This window comes from Metopolophium dirhodum, chromosome 5 (assembly GCF_019925205.1).
Source record: "Metopolophium dirhodum isolate CAU chromosome 5, ASM1992520v1, whole genome shotgun sequence".
NCBI classification, from domain to species: domain Eukaryota; kingdom Metazoa; phylum Arthropoda; class Insecta; order Hemiptera; family Aphididae; genus Metopolophium; species Metopolophium dirhodum.
Genome location: NC_083564.1, coordinates 14,843,516 through 14,862,677, shown reverse-complemented (window position 1 = coordinate 14,862,677; position 19,162 = coordinate 14,843,516). Strand labels below are relative to the sequence as shown.

At 29.4% G+C, this 19,162-nt stretch overlaps 1 protein-coding gene across 1 annotated transcript in view; it reads left to right on the top strand.

Annotated features, from left to right (window-relative positions):
* LOC132945324 (uncharacterized) overlaps positions 1–19,162 on the top strand; it is a 240,914-nt gene extending 221,752 nt beyond the window's left edge. The window contains exons 11-15 of the mRNA XM_061015031.1: positions 5,344–5,397; positions 14,077–14,118; positions 14,632–14,688; positions 15,082–15,135; positions 18,389–19,162. Coding sequence (XP_060871014.1) covers positions 5,344–5,397; positions 14,077–14,118; positions 14,632–14,688; positions 15,082–15,135; positions 18,389–18,486 — 305 coding nt within the window. The 3' untranslated portion in view covers positions 18,487–19,162. The remainder of the gene's footprint in view (positions 1–5,343; positions 5,398–14,076; positions 14,119–14,631; positions 14,689–15,081; positions 15,136–18,388) is intronic.

Here is a 19,162-nt window from a genome sequence, read left to right as displayed (position 1 = left end):
TACAATACATGTACCATTCAATATGTTTTGTAATAAGGCACAAAACAATGTAATAAGGTTCTCCGTAGAACTAGATTGTAGTGAGCCATAGCCGCAAACTGTTGTACAGACTATGGTTCCTTAAGTTAACATTTCAAAAATATCACACAAGGAGCACTGGATAGTTCTTCTGTTTTATGATATTCTAATTATGAGGGGGTCCATTTATTTCATAGAGTTGTGCTAATAGTATATCTACAACCGTCAACCGTGTTTAAAAGAGAATATAGGCACAGAATAACTGTTATTCTGTGATATAATTTTCATGACTGGTTTACGTCAGCGCGCATCCCCCACCAAGAACCACCGATTCGCCACGAGCGCACTACCACCGTCATCTCGTAGTGAACCATATACAGCCGGTTATAATTACCACAACTAAAATATACGTATTTACTGTATCGCTAACCATTGTGAACAATTTATTTGAAATCGGTGTATACTCGTCAAACAGTTTCGATTGGTAACCGCCATGCACGACCGAGTGCAAGAGTGTGGAAAATTGGGCTTATGAGGTCTGCCAGCCGTCAGTTGCGATGGGAGAAAGCGGTATTACTAACCACTGTGTGACGGGGAGTATAAGACCATTCCCTCGGGAGTTTTTACACCTTTAGCCATCTGTCGCGAGGGCGGCTCCTTCACGCCTTTGGATGACGCGGTCACATTCCTCCGACGGGTTACTTCAGTGCGCCCTGGCGCCAGGCTGACGGTCCCCCGCCGGCTGCTCTCGTTCGAGATAGATCGGTGGGTTTCGTATAACCACGTCGGCGAGCGCTGGATTCGACCCAGTCAAATAGCTCCCCTTCTACTAAGGCACTACTCCCGACAGCCCCCGCGAGGCCATCCACATATGTCGCGAACGCGCGGCCGGCGAGCGCGAGCACGCGAGGTACACGCGCGCGTCGGCCGGACGCACGCCACATAGCTCGACGGCACTGAGAAAGCGGTATATTCTCTTTTGAAATAGAGATAATCTTATTAATTCATGTTATCAATCATCTAAGGAATTTAAGCGACGGGCACAGAAGATTAGACTGGCGGGTGTCCGTTAGGACACTAGGACTAGTGTTCGTAACCCGTTATATATCTAGTCGATGACGGATGGCATTGTTAATTGTTATTACCCATTGCAAGTCCCTGCACTTGATATGTATTTTGTGTGAAAATTTGGTTCCACTTTTAAACACTCGATACCAGTCCATTTTATTATTATAGTCCGTGGTTATAACTATAAAATTAAATAAAAATACACACATTTCAATAAAGTATATAATTTATCAACAGTAATAGAAAAAAAACCGATGATGATTTTACAGGTAATACAATTTGGAAATTTATTTATAACTACTTATAATAAGGATATAAGAAATTAACCGAATTTCTACAGTCAAAAAAAGTCCTTAGAAGTTCAAACATGGAGTAGGGTTTCTTATAAATAAGAATACTTTACAATGATAATATTATGTTAAGATATTTCAGATAATTATCATACGTGTAACTGTTAGATTATGTTATGTTAGGTTGCTAAAACATATTTGTACCTATAATAAATTACAAATCACTGAAGTGGTGTTCTACTAACACGGTCTTCTGTGTAGTCTATAATGTAACCAAATTGTACATTTGATGAGAAAAATATATATTTCATAATATATCTTATACTAATAGGCAAGGTATGCCCATAGATATTAAATAATGAATAGGCAATGGCTATATTAACAATATAAAGAAAAGAGTACCGGAATGAGGAATAGAAAAATACTATTTTTAACATTACCTCTCCTCCTGACAGAGGTCTTATCATAAAATTTTTTTTTTAATTTTTACAATCCGAAAATTGGTTAAATGATTATTGATTTTTCTCTCCAATTTTCTCTGTCTTCTATATTTGATTTTAGTTCTCTATACGTTCTTATTTCTGTGACTTCCGTCACTTGTTTCATGAAAGGTGTTCTTCCCAGGTTTGCCTTCAAATAATAGTATAATCGTAGTTATGTGAGAACTCTCCCTTGTTAAATTCTAATCCATTTATTATCGCCAACCTCGGTGTATTCCATATTGAGTTTTGAGTATTCATTCATTCTCAAACCTTAACATTATTACCTTTTCTTTCCATGGAATTTTCAAAGTAATTCTTCAACACCAAACTTCGTAAGTTAATATTTTAGCTTTCTCTGCTTTCATTATATTCTATTTCTCTACTTCATAAAAAACTACAAACCACAAGAAGCTTTTTATTAGTGCTTTCCTGTTTTCCAGATTTAATGTATTTGAAGTGAAAAGGTTTTTCTTTCTATATTAGACTTTTGGCCTGTACTATCCTGTATACCGTATCTGTATGGGTTTTCCCATCATTTGTGATTTTTCTACCCAGGTATGTGAAGCTTTGGACTGTCTCCTGTAATATTTCATATACAACTACTATGTTTGCGTCTAACTTCTGCATATTGTAGTATATTAGAACATTAGTCTTCCGTTAATTCAATTTCATGCAGTATTCTTTTAAAGTATCATTAATTTTATCTTATCTTCTTAGCTTTCGTAATTCCTGAAAATCATACTTATCATCAGCGATACGCAACATTTGCAAAAGAATTCCACTTACTTTTACATCTCCAATGATTTCTTCCCTTACTTTCTTTAAAATTACTTCTTTATGTAGATTGAAGAAGGTAGGTGCTATACTTCACCCTTGTCTTACTCCATTAAAAAACTCGGTCTCTACTTGTTTATTGTATTTTTCTACTTTTATAACTGTCATTTCTTTAATGTAAAGATTATATAAAATTCTTCTGTCGTTATAGTATATGTCAATAGTTTCCATACTCTTAAAAAGTTTGGCCCAGTTACAAGGTTATCTATTCCAGGTGATTTATTTGGTTTAAGTTCTTGTAAATCTCAAACACCATTCTCTTAATAATGGGTGTTCTATGTTGTATTGCACTCCGTCCTGCTTTAAAGACATTTGGATTGTGTTTGCTTGTTCGTTTTTATATAGTTTCTCCGTGTATTCTTTACATATCCTTAACTTTTCACCGCAATATATTATTGTCATTTTTCACTCACTACTTTTTAACATAGTTGATCTGCTTCTATATTCACTAAAAAATCTTTTTATAATTGTGTACACTTAGTCTCCTAAACATTTGGAAAAGCACTTTCAGGCATTCGCTTGTTCATGTTTGTTTTCTCTCCATTTCCATAAATTTTTATTTTCATAATATATCATAATATGATATATATATATAAATAACTATCTGACATAGCAATGCTTAGCAAAAACTCCTTTTGGGCGTAACACGCTGTGGAAGCAATGTCTCTTGAAGTCTAAATTACACCATAATTTAATTTATAGCTATCCCAAACCGGATCTCGCGTTGTCAGTGAGATTCTCTTGTGATTATACGAGCAGTATATTATCAAATAGGAAATCTACATGTGGTAGATTGCGGACCCTTCGTGGTGCGTACGTAAGTGTATAATATAACTCTAAAGTATCAAAAAATCCAAAATATCGGTCCACGGAAATCCATTGTATATTATCTAAGCGTGGTACCAATAAACAGTAATATGAATAAATTACTCGTTGAATCATATCGTTAGAATTTACATAATCTTCATGGATTATACGGAATTCCGGTTAGGGAAATACTGCTCTTATGCCCCAATTGAACATACAAGAGATGATACCAAGGAAGCTTTATATGAAGAACTAGACTACAACTATATTGTATTAAAACAGTATTTCTTATTAGTATATGGGAAAAATAAAAAAAGCGTGATGAGTATAGGAGGATCAATTTATTATCAGCTATAAACGAATGAGTTGGTGTGTGGGCAGTGGTGGTGGAATTATTTTGTCAAAGGGGAGATATGGCTGATTTTTTAACATACATTAATTAATGGCTATCAGATCTTAAACATTCAACAAAAGATCACGGGGATCTATACCCCTCATCACACTAGTTTGATGTGGCCACTATGTAATGAGTAATTGTTGCTATTGACTGTTGACTGTAGAGGTAAAAAAATTATTTCTACATTTATGAGAATGAAATTTAAAACAGGTCCGATTTGTGAGTAACTACAATGAAGGGATAACGCGTATATGTACACGTACGATATTCTTGTAAGTTGACACGGGGTGGCTCAGCCGATATACAGAAACTGTTAATGAGTATAATATATTAGACTCAATTTGGCCAATCCAATAGTCAATAAATTTAATTTCTGTCTTAATGAAATATTTACATAGACTTATCTCTAATGTATTTAATTTTATATTAGAATACATATTATTATGTATTAAATATGGTAGATACATTTTAGCTTATTTATAAATTGTTTTAATTTTTAGGATAAAGTGTAAAGCAAAATTAGAAATATTAGAAGGAGCATTGTCGTCTGAGCGTAGGATTTTGGTTTTTCAAGGAACTTTCAAGTTCCATTATACATTAGTTGCACTGAAAACTCTAGAGAATTCGGCTTCGCAAATCGGGAGATAGGTAGGTACGTGAAAAAAAGTCAATACCTTCAATAGTCTGATTAGCATAGGCTGTATAGGTATTGTAATAGTTACTATACTACTGAAAAATACTTAAAATATTTAACTCATAAGTTATTTACTCCTGGCTTACATAGTTAGTAAGTAACAGTAAAAATATGTAACATTCATATTTGTACTCTTCAAAACATATCGTATATATTGTTGGACCACGTTGAGGTCACCACAAAATGCGCAGGCCGGGAGCGACCAATAATATAACATGTTAAAATATTTCAGACAATTAACATACGTATAACTGTTAGATTATGTTATGTCAGGTTGCTAAGACATATTTTAAATTATAAATCGCTGAAGTTGTGTTCCACTAACGTCTAACACGGTCTTACGTGTAGTCCGTAGAGAACGTGTAATATTTTAAGACGAATTTCATTGAGTTATCAACAAAAATAATGTTACAAAACCGTACGTTTTTGATAAGAAAAAAAAATTATATTTCTTCATATATATTATGGCTTATATTAATACCCATAGATATTAAATAATGGATAGGCAATGGTTATATTCACAATTTAAAGGGAAGCGTGCCGAAATGGGGAAGAAAAAAAGACTATTTTTATCATTTGTATCAGCAACTTTTAACTAACATGAATTGGACTCAAGTTGGCCTAAACTTTACCTTAGCACGTGTCCTTGTATAACACATTTAATTATGAAATGCATTGTGTATGTACCAGTTTTGTATATAATAAGATTTTCAGAGTGAGAATTTAACTGTAAATTCATAATGCATTTTTTAGTTGCGCCGAAGTTTTACGATTTAACAGATAATGAACTTAACACCCTAAAAAAAAGTAAGTTTGATAAAATTACTAATTAAATTTTAAAAGAATATTGAGATGTCAAACATAATAATAACTAAGCCTGATTATCTAATAGTCAATACATTTAATTTCTGTCTCAATGAAATATTTTCATAGAGTCATAGACTGATCTCTAATGTATCTTATTTTATATTCAAATGAATATATTACTATGTATTAAATATAGGTAGTACATTTTAGCTTCTTCATAAATTGATTTAATTTTTAGAATAGAGTGTAAATCAAAATTAGAAATATCAAGAGGGGCATTGTAATTATTTGAGTGTAGGATTTTATTTGGAAAAAAAGAAAATTCTGTACTGCAAATCGGGAGTAGGTAGGTACGTGAAAAATAATCAATAAGTACCTTTAATGGCTGTACATTGTATTAGTTACTATATTACTGAAAAATACTTAAAATATTTATATTTATATTAATATTGACTTACATTTTTTACTGTTATTTCTGGCAGTCTACTGAAGGTCTTAGTACCACTTTTTTAACATTTTAAAATATTTTTCACAAGGTTAGAATTATGAAAGTCACAATTATTATGCTAACGGAGTTGAATTTCGGGTAAGTTGCCAATTTACATCATCATGAAATTCTTTTGAATTCTCGATTAGGCGTTCTTACGATAACAACCATTTACAAGGATTTATAGAAATCAATTTACCGACATTAGTTGATGATCAAAAATATACTTTTAATGTTATTACAGAAAGCGTAATGAATAATCAAGGCAGAGTATTTTTCTTAGATGCTCTTGTTGGTACAGGAAAAACAATCCTTCTTAATTTGTTGTTGGCTCAAATTAGATCTTCAGGTAAAGTTGCATTAGCAGTTGCTTCATCGGGTATAGCGACTCTCCTCAGTGGCGACAGAACAGCTCACTCGACTTTCAAGTTGCCATTAAATAGTGTTGAGCAGTATCTCGATAAATGTATCTAGATAAAACTACAGCATCTTTATCTCATATAGATAAATAAAATATTAGGTATCTGCTTGTCATCTAACACAAACGTATAAATTATAATAATACTAAATGACCAGCCCATTGACCAACAATATATAAAATTAATAATAGTCAAAATAGAGTACATTAGTGCAGGTTACTAATGGCCAACACAACCACATTAAAATATTAAACGGCCCTTAAATCTAAACAAAACAATATAATAGTTATTCAAAAACTCACAGATTGTGGAGCGCAGACTGGCCAGCTGGTCTTGCACCTATGCTATAATAAATATTTGTGCAAAATGTGTGATATAAAAATATACCTAATAATAATATGTGGACTTCCTGGCCCATTAGTGTAGAAATAATAAATTATCAGTGATTTGCGCTTACGAATACAACTATAATATATGGCGAACTTCGCAAACGCTTTGTTTCAAATAAAATTTATGTGGTCATTAAAAGAGAGTTTTTCATCAAACCAGGCTCAAAGGAAATTGTGGATACTCTTGATCCAACTGTGGATTACATACACTTGATAAATTAATATTTGCAAAAGAATAATTGAAATGAATCGTCATTCTTTTCAAAGAAAAGGTAATCGTAGAACATTTTTTCATGTTTAAATATAAATCATTATTTTGACACCATCTAAAAATATTCTCCAAATCGAACTGCAGTTAATATTGAGACATCTATTATTCTAATTTCTCTTTTGCAGTAACTCTTTTGAATACGAAACAAATTTTGAGATAAAGTTTATACAATTACAGAATAATATTGGGGATAAGTGATCTCTATCAGATACTCCTGAAGTAACACAAATTTGTTCAGAGAGTTAATATCCATTTTTTCCACGTTTAATAATTTTATTACGGCCCGAATATACGATAAGTAGTCGAAATAATGCTTTGATTTTCAACTTCAGTATCTTGTTCGATGGGAAAGTGAATATTGTTGGTTCGTTGGGAAGGTTAAAATTCCTAGTTATTTTCAAAAGTTATATTCAATCGATTTCTTATGTATATCGATCTTTTGTTGTAAATCGTAAGAGATTTATATCATATATTTACTTTATCAATTTCTATACTTGATAAAATTTTCAAAATATTTTTACTTGTTTTGAGCTGTTTACGGACAATTTCAGATTTCATTTTTTTTAGTTTTTGTTTCTATAATTATCAATAAAATTTTATTTGTTGTGTCCAAAAGCGTCAAAATGTGATACAAGGATCCTGATATATTGTTTAAATATATCGTTTATCGGTATATTGTTTAAATTGCAGTTGAAAAATATAAAAATACGTAGGCACAATTTTCTTTTCTAAGCATTTAAAGTTTGAATTTGACAAGACGTATCAAATTTAAAATTTAATAATTATTTTGTTGTTAAAAATATATAAAATGTTCAACTTTTATAGCTAAGGATTGAAAATTTAAAATATAACATAAGTAGGGTATATATAAATTACTTTATTCACAATAATATCATCAAATATATTTGTTAATACCATAGGCTGACTGACCGTCTTCGCTCAGAACCGTTCTTCTTATACAATGATCTTATATCATTGAATTCAAATTTAACACCATCCATTTCAGTGACCCACATGTAACCTACTGTACAGCAGAGTGACATCCACTTATCAACCTTTTTTATTATTGAATCAATATTAACATCAGTTTTTTTTAAATAATATTAGTAAATCCACAAAATAGGCACCTAATTGCTAATAGAGAATAGGCTAAAATTAGGCTCCATATTTGACAATCCTAAGCCATGGAATTATTGGGTTATTTTTAAATCAAAAGGTATGGATTACATTATGTGTTGTATTTATTAATATAGTAATTAAATTAAAATTAATATGATTATTGTAATAATTTACAGTCGCGAGTTGTAAGTAATGTTTACTCACATAGTAATTGTATCTAATAATTAATAATATCCATTATCAAACTAAATTGATATCCAATGTTAAAAACATTATTATCATAATTATGTTGCAACCGAAAAATAATAAGTAAATATTTTTATTAACGATTAATGCATACTTTTTTTTAGTCCTACCTGTTACTAAAAGTTATTCTTTGGGTCTTGATGACAAAGGTATTGAAATATGATTTTAAGATATCTATTATACATAGTTTTAAGATGAAACAATAAAATATAACACGATTATTGCATCTATCTAGTCACAATAATTACACATATTTTTACAATATTTACCTACTACATAATATACTTTTAAAAGAATCATAAAAATTCAAAACATATAGAATGAATCAGAAATTCTCATACAAATCAAATTTAACACAATTATAATAATAATAATTTATTCAATTGAATAAAACGGGGCCAGTAGGTACAGACAGTTTGATAAAATGCATAAAAATGTTCTAAGTTGGACATAACCTACTTATGGAATACATGTGAATTATATACTAACGGGTTCTGTAAAAATAATAATGGGTGACTAAACCCTAACTTGTCCAATACAATATGTGATAGTCAGATGTTCACGATCAACACAATCAAAGACCTTCTTAAAATCGGTGTACCTATATTACATCAAATTGACAAATTTTCATAAAAGAGTCGAGTATAAATTGTTGAAGTGATAAGTTATAAGTAGAGTGACCGATTTGAAACCATGTTGGCCGTTGCTTAATATATTATTTATTGGTTTGATAATTTGAGCTATATTCAATTTTTCTAACAATTTAAAAATTTGTACTAGTCCAGAAGGTATAAATAGCAGGGCTTACAACCGGTTACCAGTTTTTTACCGAAAACCGGTAATTTCCCGGAATTTTGGGGAACCTAATATTGGTTACCGTTATTATAAACCTATTTGTACTCCCAGTTATCGGTTACCGGTAACCGTGACAAATTTTCAGCTAACATAAAACGTTATAATAACGGAATATGTTATAACCGGTTAAGAACCAATTACCAGTATTTATAAATACTGACTACCGTTACGTATGAACTATAATAATATTATGTTTAATTTATTTTAGCTACATAAATGATTATACGCTCGTAGCTACTAATGATTTAATAAATAATAACTTCTTAAAACTATTCTTAAATCATACTATTATATCTTCGTTTTTTTCGCTTGTCTAAATTCTTGTAATAATAATTCAAATAATTGGTATTCTACATTTCTATTTCCTACCTATCTATAACATAAAATACCCCCTCATCGTATATTGTACTGGGAAATCTAAAAATAGCTTGATTCCTAGAACAACACGAATATTGTATTAAGTATACGGGTTCAAAGGTGTAGTACAATTTTTTTTAGAAAACCAGTATTCAATCGGTTACCGGTAACCGACATTTTATGGAAGCGGTTATCACTTAACGGTAACCTGTAATTTTTAATATAGTACCGGTAATTGGTTACCGCTGACAAAAGGACCGGTATATATCCGGTAACCGGTATTCAAAAAAATTTCCGATTAAATGAATAACGGTTTCAAGCCCTGATAAATAGGACGATAATAATTATTGTTGACATGAAAACCGGGGATCATTTTTAAATCAAAAGGTATTAATTTCAATGTGCATTGCACTCATTAACATAGTAATCAAATTACAATTAATATGATTAATGTAATAATTCCCAATCACGAGTATAATTTTTACTTACATTGTGTTTGTAGCTATCTAATAAATAACAATTAATGATTTCCATAATCAAACTTAAATTAGTATCTAATGTTAAAAACATTATTATCATGAATATGTCGCAACCGAAAAATAGGTGGTATAAAATATTTTTATAAACGATTAATGCATACTTTTTTTTAGACGCGTCAAAAAATGAAGAGACAATTGATGATTTTTTGAAAAGACATGATGAAACCGGTATTTTAATATGATTTTGAGATACATAAACTATCTATTTATTAGAAGAAACAATAAATTATATCTGTTCAGACACTCAGTTTAAATAATAAAAGATATTTTGTTGAGGACTGTAATTCCCAATTTTATTTTTACAAAACGCAGAAAGAAAAATTTATACATAAAATAATTAATTTCGCGAAATCAGTAACGCCTCGTTAACTTACATGTTAATAATAATTTTAGTTTTTTGGTTATATTGATTATAAGAATACGTGATAGTGAACCAACAGGGTGGCCACCACGTACAATAGAAAATATCGCTTTTGGGTCGACGTCGGCACCGAACAATAACCCTATTGTTGCATCTATCTAGTCACAATAGGTACACATTTTTTTTTATAAAATATACACTATTCAATATTTTACATGCTACAGATAGGTTCCTACGTTCAAATGAATCTAAATAAGTTACAGCATATAAAATAAATATTTCAGATATTCTCCTATAAATAAAATTTAAAATGCTAATGCTTAATATTTGATAAAAATTGTTTTGGATAATAGGTATGTAGTCAGGACTTAGGTATACATTTTGTCACAAAATATTATACTATTTTGGATAGGTAATCATTGGCGCGACTAGACTGGTGAAAAAAGGTCGTTAGCACCCCAAAGTTCTAATATTTTAGGTCTAACTATCATAATCATATTGAAATAACATAAATTATGATTATTGTAGCACCTCACGTTTTAGAGGTCTAGTTGCGCCTATGTAGGTAATACACTACAAATCAAGTATTAAAATATAAATCAATAATGTTACTTAATTAATGTTTTGGAATATTTATAAATTAACAATTATATTATTTTATATATTTCATATGCAGTAAAACATTATTGTAAGTACCTATGTTTTTACTAACTACGATAAATGTTTGCAAAATTACAACTAATGTTCTAATCTAAAATACATATTTATGATTTATAGTATATTTAAACAAAAATTTATGCGGCCACATTCAGAGTAAGTTAAAATTCTTTTTTAACTACTTTAGTTTATTATACAATCCGCTTTTGTCGTTTTTACTACAACAGAAACCATTCTGTTTTAACTTTTAATTATTACACTTCATAAAATAATAATTTATGAAAACTCAATCTTAGCTGATAATAGAGACAAAAGTGGAGGATATAATATAATAAAACAAATTAAATATTACTAGCTTATCCCGCGCACTTTGTCGCCCGTAAAAAATTACAACTCTTAAAAAAATTCTAATAGTTCAACTCCTTTTGGGTGGAACTCGTTACATTAAGCGCAGCTCAGACATCCTTGTAGGCTATCCGACTATGTAGGATCGCGGACAATGTGCGAAAGCCATATCATGTATTCAAGTAGACAACGACACGCCGATGAGCGACTATAAGTGCAACTCTACCACGTTTGTAGGCAATGTGCGAAAATTCAAATTGATGCATGCTTGTACCTGATCTGCCCGATAACCAATGGCAACCAACAAAATAGTAAATACTTATTTCTACTTATTATTTCTTCTATATAACCAAAAGTAACCATTTATAAACAAAAATTTCCATCTTAATCTCAAAATTCCTGTTTGAGCACCTCCTCGGTTTGGACCTAACCTAACCGGGTCTAATTGTGAATCGAAACCTTTCTCTTTGAATCACTCCATAAATTAAAAAATAACGCATAAAAATCCGTTGCGTAGTTTTAAAGATCTAAGCATACAGACAGGCAGCGACTTTGTTTTATACTACCTATGTTAAGATTATATGTGAATTTGTGTTTGAATTCTAACATTCTTTTGAAGAAAACTATTATTGATATATTGTCGGATTAAGTACCCGAATTAAAAGTATGAATTACGATAAAAATTGTTAACTGTCATATTATTATGTTTGAATTTAGATGATCCAAGTAAGTTTATTTTGAAAAATGAATGGATAAAGAGTGGATAAATTAAAGGAGTTTTTGAATTTTCTTTTCACATTACCTATTTGATTTATTGAGACTAATTATTATTTAAATGTAACAGTAAAATAATACAGAATATAGATGAAAGTTAAACTGAATGTTAATATCAGTCATTTCTATGCATAGTAGCTAACATTTTTCAAATTTCACCTCAAACACTATTTGCATCTGTATTTGTTTAGTCCGTCATTCATTTTCAAAAAATGAACCTTTTTTAGTCATACCACTTCATTAGGCCATTTAAAAGCAAAAGCAACTACTGAAACAGTTTCGGGGTGGCGCAAGTGCGCATACAAAGATGAGTATCTGATGTAATTGAGAGTTCACACATCACTTCAATGAAACAAAGGTGGATAAGTGGATGTCGCTCTGCTGTACAGTAGGTTACAAGTGGGTCACTTTAATGGATAGTGTTAAATTTGAATTCAATGATAAAATATCATTGTATAAGAAAAACGATTCTGAGCGAAAACGGTCAGTCAGCCTATGATATTACCAAGTATATTTGATTATATTATTCTGAATAAAGTAATTTATATATAACCTATTTACGTGGAGCCTTGTCTTAAATTGTCAATCCTTAGCCATAAAAAATAAACATTTTATACATTTTTAACTACAAAATAATAAATAAATTATAAATTTGATAAATGTTGTCAACATTTGAACTTTAAATGCTTATAAAAAAAAATTGTGCCTGTGTATTTTTAATATTTTTCAACTGCTATTAGAACAATATATCAGGAGCCTTATATTAAATTTTCACGCTTTTTTACTCAACAAATATATTTATAGAAAAAAAAACTAAAAAAATGTAAACCCGACAATATCCGTAAACAGCTCAAAAAGAGTCAAAATATTTTCAAAATTTTATGGTGTATAGAAAATGCTATTATTTTTTAATTACAATAAAATAATAAAATTGTTACGAGAAATCGAGTGAATATCAAATGTTGTAAAAATATAAATTTCAGACGCTCATAAAAATTTAATTTAAGTTTCTTGTGGACATTTTTTTTTTGATAAAGGTAGACAAACTTATGAGTAATCTTATATTACATTTTCAAATCTTAGATTTAAAAAGAATAATTTTTATGAATTCTCAACTCATAATAAATTTGCTAATTTTCGTGATTTTATCGTATTTTGTCAATATTTGAACTTTAAATGCGTTTAGATAAAAACTGTGACTAAGGAATAATGACAAATATCACTGTAACAATATAGTAGGAGCCTTGTATTATATTTTCAAGCTTTTTTACTCAACAGATAACATTTTATTGATATTTATAGAAAAAAAAACTAAAAAAAAATGGAAATTGACAATGTCCGTAAACAGCTCAAAATAATTCAAAATATTTAGAAAATGTTATGGTGTATAGGAAATTTAATTATAAACATTCAGTTAAAATTACATGTCCCTACTGTCATTTGTTTTAGAGTTACACCAAAAACCAAAATCGATTTTCTCAAAAACAGATTTTGCGTAAAAATTCCCGTTTTTCCTTAATTTTTCATTTATTTTTCACGTCACTTTTGAAAACTACTGGAAAATTTTTGTTTTTGACCCACCAAATTACCAACTAGATTCATTTTCCTCTCAGAAAAACTACTGTTGAAAAAAATCCAAGCCCTTTTACTGCCCTAAAAGGTGATGACAGACATAAAAATAAAAATAAAATTTTAATTTAAATAAAAAATTAAAAAAAAACGCACATCATTGTAAAATCAATACATTCATCGTTCCACTCAGAATCTAAAAGAAAATAAGAATTTTTTACGTTATTAAATAATTTTTATATCAGACAGTTACTTATTAATGTTTGTGTATTTTGTTTAAATTATTTTTAGTAAAAAAGATGAGCATAGATCGAGTGAAAAATTTAAAATTACGTATGCTATTTTATATTTATTATTTACATGTATTATAGATATTTTAGAGCATTTGATCTGTAATATATTATTATCTACCGTGTATCTCTACCTGATTTCTTACATATATTACATACATTATGTACGTCTATCACACAAAATAACGTATAATACTCAACATAGGGAATGTACAAAGAATTCAAAATCTAATCAAATATCAATAACTATTGGAAAAAGTTATTTTATTTTATTTATTTCTCTAATAATTTTTCCTTTTTATTTATATTTACATCTATTTGCGGCTTTTATATGAAATAAAGTATAATATTAAACAACCATTGAAAACTGTTTATTCATAATATCATCTAGGTTAAATTTTAAATTAATGTAATGTTTCGGAAAATTTTTACTACAGTATATCATGAATCACAGAGTAAAAACTAAATTTGTCTAATAATATATTCCAAACTCAGAAATTTTAAATACCTTCATAATACTGCATGACATATAAACTTTATATAATAATGTTTACAGCCAATTTATTAAGATTTGAAAGCTATAATTTTTACGTGTTGAGAATGAAAACTATGGGTAAGTTATTTGATTAATGAATATTTTAATTTGAGTTGTATATTTACTAATATTAAATTAATTATACGAAGTACATTTTTATAAATCTCAGTTTTTAATTTTAAATATAATTGTATTTTTATCATTATTTCAAGGACTATTTTTCAGTGTTCTAATTTATATATTGTAGGGAATAGCAAATTTTACTTGGAATATTATTTAGTATACTTTTTATTCATAATTATCTTATTAACGTGCAATTATTTATGGTTGAAATAAATTACAAATGGTAAAATGACCAATCGGCCGTCTTAAAAAAAATTGAGAACAACGTACAACATCGACGTTTGTCAAAGCGTTCGAATGCTTCAACACGGCTATATTGATTAATTATTTTATAATTTTTCTTTTTAGGCGTAATACCATTTCATTTAGATTTTTTCAAAAAGAAATTTGGAGTATTTTTGGGTGAGAAATGATTTAATTTTTTATTATATGTTTTCATTCATCAATAAATAACAGTTTTATTTAATCATTAATCAATAATTTACACATTTTTAAGACACCTGTGAATCAATTATTGCATAAATTCGTAAATATTATAAGTCTTTGAATATGCTTGGTTAAACTACATGTATTATGCTATTCGTATCGAATTAACTTATACGATCTTATCAACCACGGATGATAGTTTCGTCGTGTGCGGATGAATTTTAATCATACCAGATACTGTCGCTAACCAATAAATACAATGCTCGTAATAATATATAAATTGGATTGATATTTTCAATACTCAATAATAATAAATAATAATAATACTCGTACAACCCTACTTACAAACTATGTTAGTAGCTTGGACACAATAGTTTTAAATAATAATAATAACAAATTCAATAATAAATATTTTGACAATAATTGTTGGCGTAAAGCCGACTCACAACACCCTTGATGAATAATCTATGGCGGCAATGAATGGCAAAACTTCCACAATCAAAAACTTCCCGTTGACCAGCGCTTGAATATCATGTAGTCCAATGTGGATACGGTAGTGATCGAGGAACAACGCAGATTTTGTATAAGTGAATTGTAGTTAACAAAAAAAAACCGAAATTACTCCGCAAAGCGCAAAACCGCACGTGACACAGCTCAAACGACGTGCGTGTTCCAAGGTTCAATGACGACGACAACGACGACGTTCATAGACCGCTATGTCGACCGTCGTTGAAGCCGTATAGTTCAGGCGGCGAGTTATCACTCTGTACTCAACAGTATTTAAATATTCAGTAAAAAAAAATATTTAAGTACAAATACAAATTCAAGAAAGTATTTGTAGGTTCTGTAAAATACTAACTTTTAAAAATATTTTTTTTGCATGATTTATTATTTAATATGTTACTGATCCAGTTTTCATGTTTAACGTTAATTTTATAGAGACTATTAAACTATATAATTTGGTTTAACTATAACTTTACTTTACTCATTATTATCTTTAACAATAGTCATCTGTTAAAAATTTTCAAAGTATATTCAGTTGAGAAAATTCAAAATATAACATTTAAATTTTTTTTAACATGATTAAAATTATAATAGAATATATCAACTAAAAAGAATAAATATTTTATTATAGATATGGACTCATTGAGAATGTAAAATTAAACCCCCTTAAAGCTTGTCCAAGTACTTTTTCAAATATTTTTAGTGTATGTATTTGAGTATTAGAAGGTTAAAAGATGAATAACCTATGTTTATATGAACCAACAATTCTCAAGGAAGATGAATCATGGGCGGGTTATGACCATGGCAAAGCTGAAATGTAAGCACGTCATCTGGAACTCGAATTCCAATTTCCAAATGAAAAATATCGTTCCTGAACTCTGTATAGAGCAATGTAAACCATTGATCGAAATACTCGAAAATATGGTGAAAGAAATTGATATGAATTCAAAAAAAGTCATCTGGTATTATGATTTATGACTAAATAAACCAGAAAATACTGACAAAACTAGGTACCTACCTAAAAAAGCTATTGTTCATCCAACACACATATACAATGACATCGTTCAAAAAGAATGATTCCTTAACAATGGAAACAAGCGCAAGTAATCATGCAGCTTTACCAGCTATTACCAGGAAAACCACCCAAACTAGTAAATTCTTACAGACCGATATCCGAGTTTGTCAACAGTGTTCGCGTAACTATTTCGTACATACTTTATTCAGATGGCATTCTAACCAACAACAATTCAATGATATCAATGTTATAGCAATAATGGTAACTGATGAAAAACAGCAGACTGTTAATAATGAACATCAACAGACACGTTTCCAACTCTACAAAACGTTAGAAAAACAAAATTAACAGTGATAAATCGGTGAACGTCAATTACACGTTCGTAAAAGTGTTTATGGTTCAATACTATATTTGGATCAACAGATCATCCCAATGAACGATTCTGAAAAATATCTAAGAATACACCTTTCATTACTCACCAAAGCATCATGTTTGTCAGAAAAAACTGTAAATTAAGTAGAAAACGAGAAAACTTCATTGGGGGGTCGGAAGACACTCCGAACTAGATCTTACAAGCAAACGTCTATTATACGTAGCAATATTTAAACCAATATGAACCTATGGAGTATAACTGTGGGTGGAGTGGGCAGTGGCTAGGGTGGCTGGTGGGCGATCCCCGCCATGGTGTGGCGAAACTTTTGGCTCCTTGAATAAATTTGGGCCCATAACTTATAAATATTTTATTATTAGCCCAATATTAGGCAAAATTGTCTGTTCTGGGGAATTCTGTTCTTGGGGTCAATTTTTGTTCCCAGGACTAGTCCGCCCATACAACTGTGGGGTTGTATTGGTGAATCCAACATTGAGGCTATTCAACGCTGCCAAAAAATTGCTCTTTGTACTATTGTCTGACAACAGAACGACAATGGCTGAATCAACTCATGACTACTAATAAAATATTATACTAAGTCCACTGGGAGTGATTACCCGTACATGACGTATATATACAAAACAAGGTGTAACAAAAAAACTGACAAAAAAATAAACTGATGTTACTTAAACGTATGACAAAAATTGTTAAAATTATATGATAACTAAATAGTTTAAAGAATAAACCCCTTTTAACAAATTACCATAAATAATATTTTTTTTAAAGTTATTGCGTTCCAAATTAATTTAATCAAAAAAATATTGATATTTAAAAAATTCTAAAAAATAAACTACTCGACTTAGACAAATGTTTTTACCATCCAAATCGTTCTTATAATCAGATTCACAAATTGGCTATTTTGAATTTATTCATAAAAAATTAAGTCAAATTTAAAAATGTTTTTTCAGTATAAAAAAATAAATATTATTGTGTAGCGCAAGTGGCTATAAATTGTATGTGACAAAAATTTTTTAAAATAATGATAAGAACAAAAGTTATTCTTAAAATCAGTTCTTTCTGCTACACTCTGAATATCTACATAAAATATTTATTTAGGAAAACCTTTGAAATTATTATTTTGTTAGAGATCATGGTTCGTTATAATGATAAAGCTTTCTTGTGTAAAAAAAATTATAGATATGTATTTGAATACTTTTATTCAGATATTTTTACTCAAGTACTTTACAAGACTGCCTATTAGTATAATAAACGCATTGTACATTCTTATTTGAAGTCGTTTGTATGGAATAGCATTGTGTAATAATTTTTTATCATTTCAGACTGGATACAAGTAACAATTTTTGAAGAATTGGGAGTAAATTTAAAAATAGATGTAACTCGAGAACTTACCAATGATGTACCTCTCAATAATGCATAACCAGTGGGCAATGATATACCTACCATAGATAAATGAGATTAATGATATTATAGGCTCAGACACACTACGTTTAATTTATCCTGCAATTTTGCTTTATAAAAATATTACTATTCATACTTTGTTTTAATTATACCAACAGGGTCATATAGTTAATTTTAGTTTGTTTTGATGTACCGATAGAACTGTCCTATATAATATTAAAATTAATATTTAAATATGTAAAATTATTATTCTTTGACCGCTGAAAATATGTTATTATTGTATTAGCTTTAACAATTGAACTGCTGATTTTTTTTTTATATATAATATATCTTTTAACCTAAAATATTTAGAATATAACAGTTTTATTGTCATAAAAATGCTACACACATATTTGAAACAATATTATCATTTAATATTTTTACAAATGTTAAGATAGTAATATAATACTTATGTTTATATTGTGTTTCCGATATAATCCTAAAACCCAATGTCCTTAAATTCTTTCTCCGTAATTTCTCACTTGTTAGAAATTGTAATCATAGTGTTATATGTACTTCACCACTGCCTGTTTTTTGTCGAAGTGGTTGTTTGTTCCCACTTTGTTATACCACACTCTTATGTCAGTATTTCCTTTTACTCTGAAATAAGGATTCGTCGATTTAAATTATGGCACCGAACAAGTATATTTTATGAT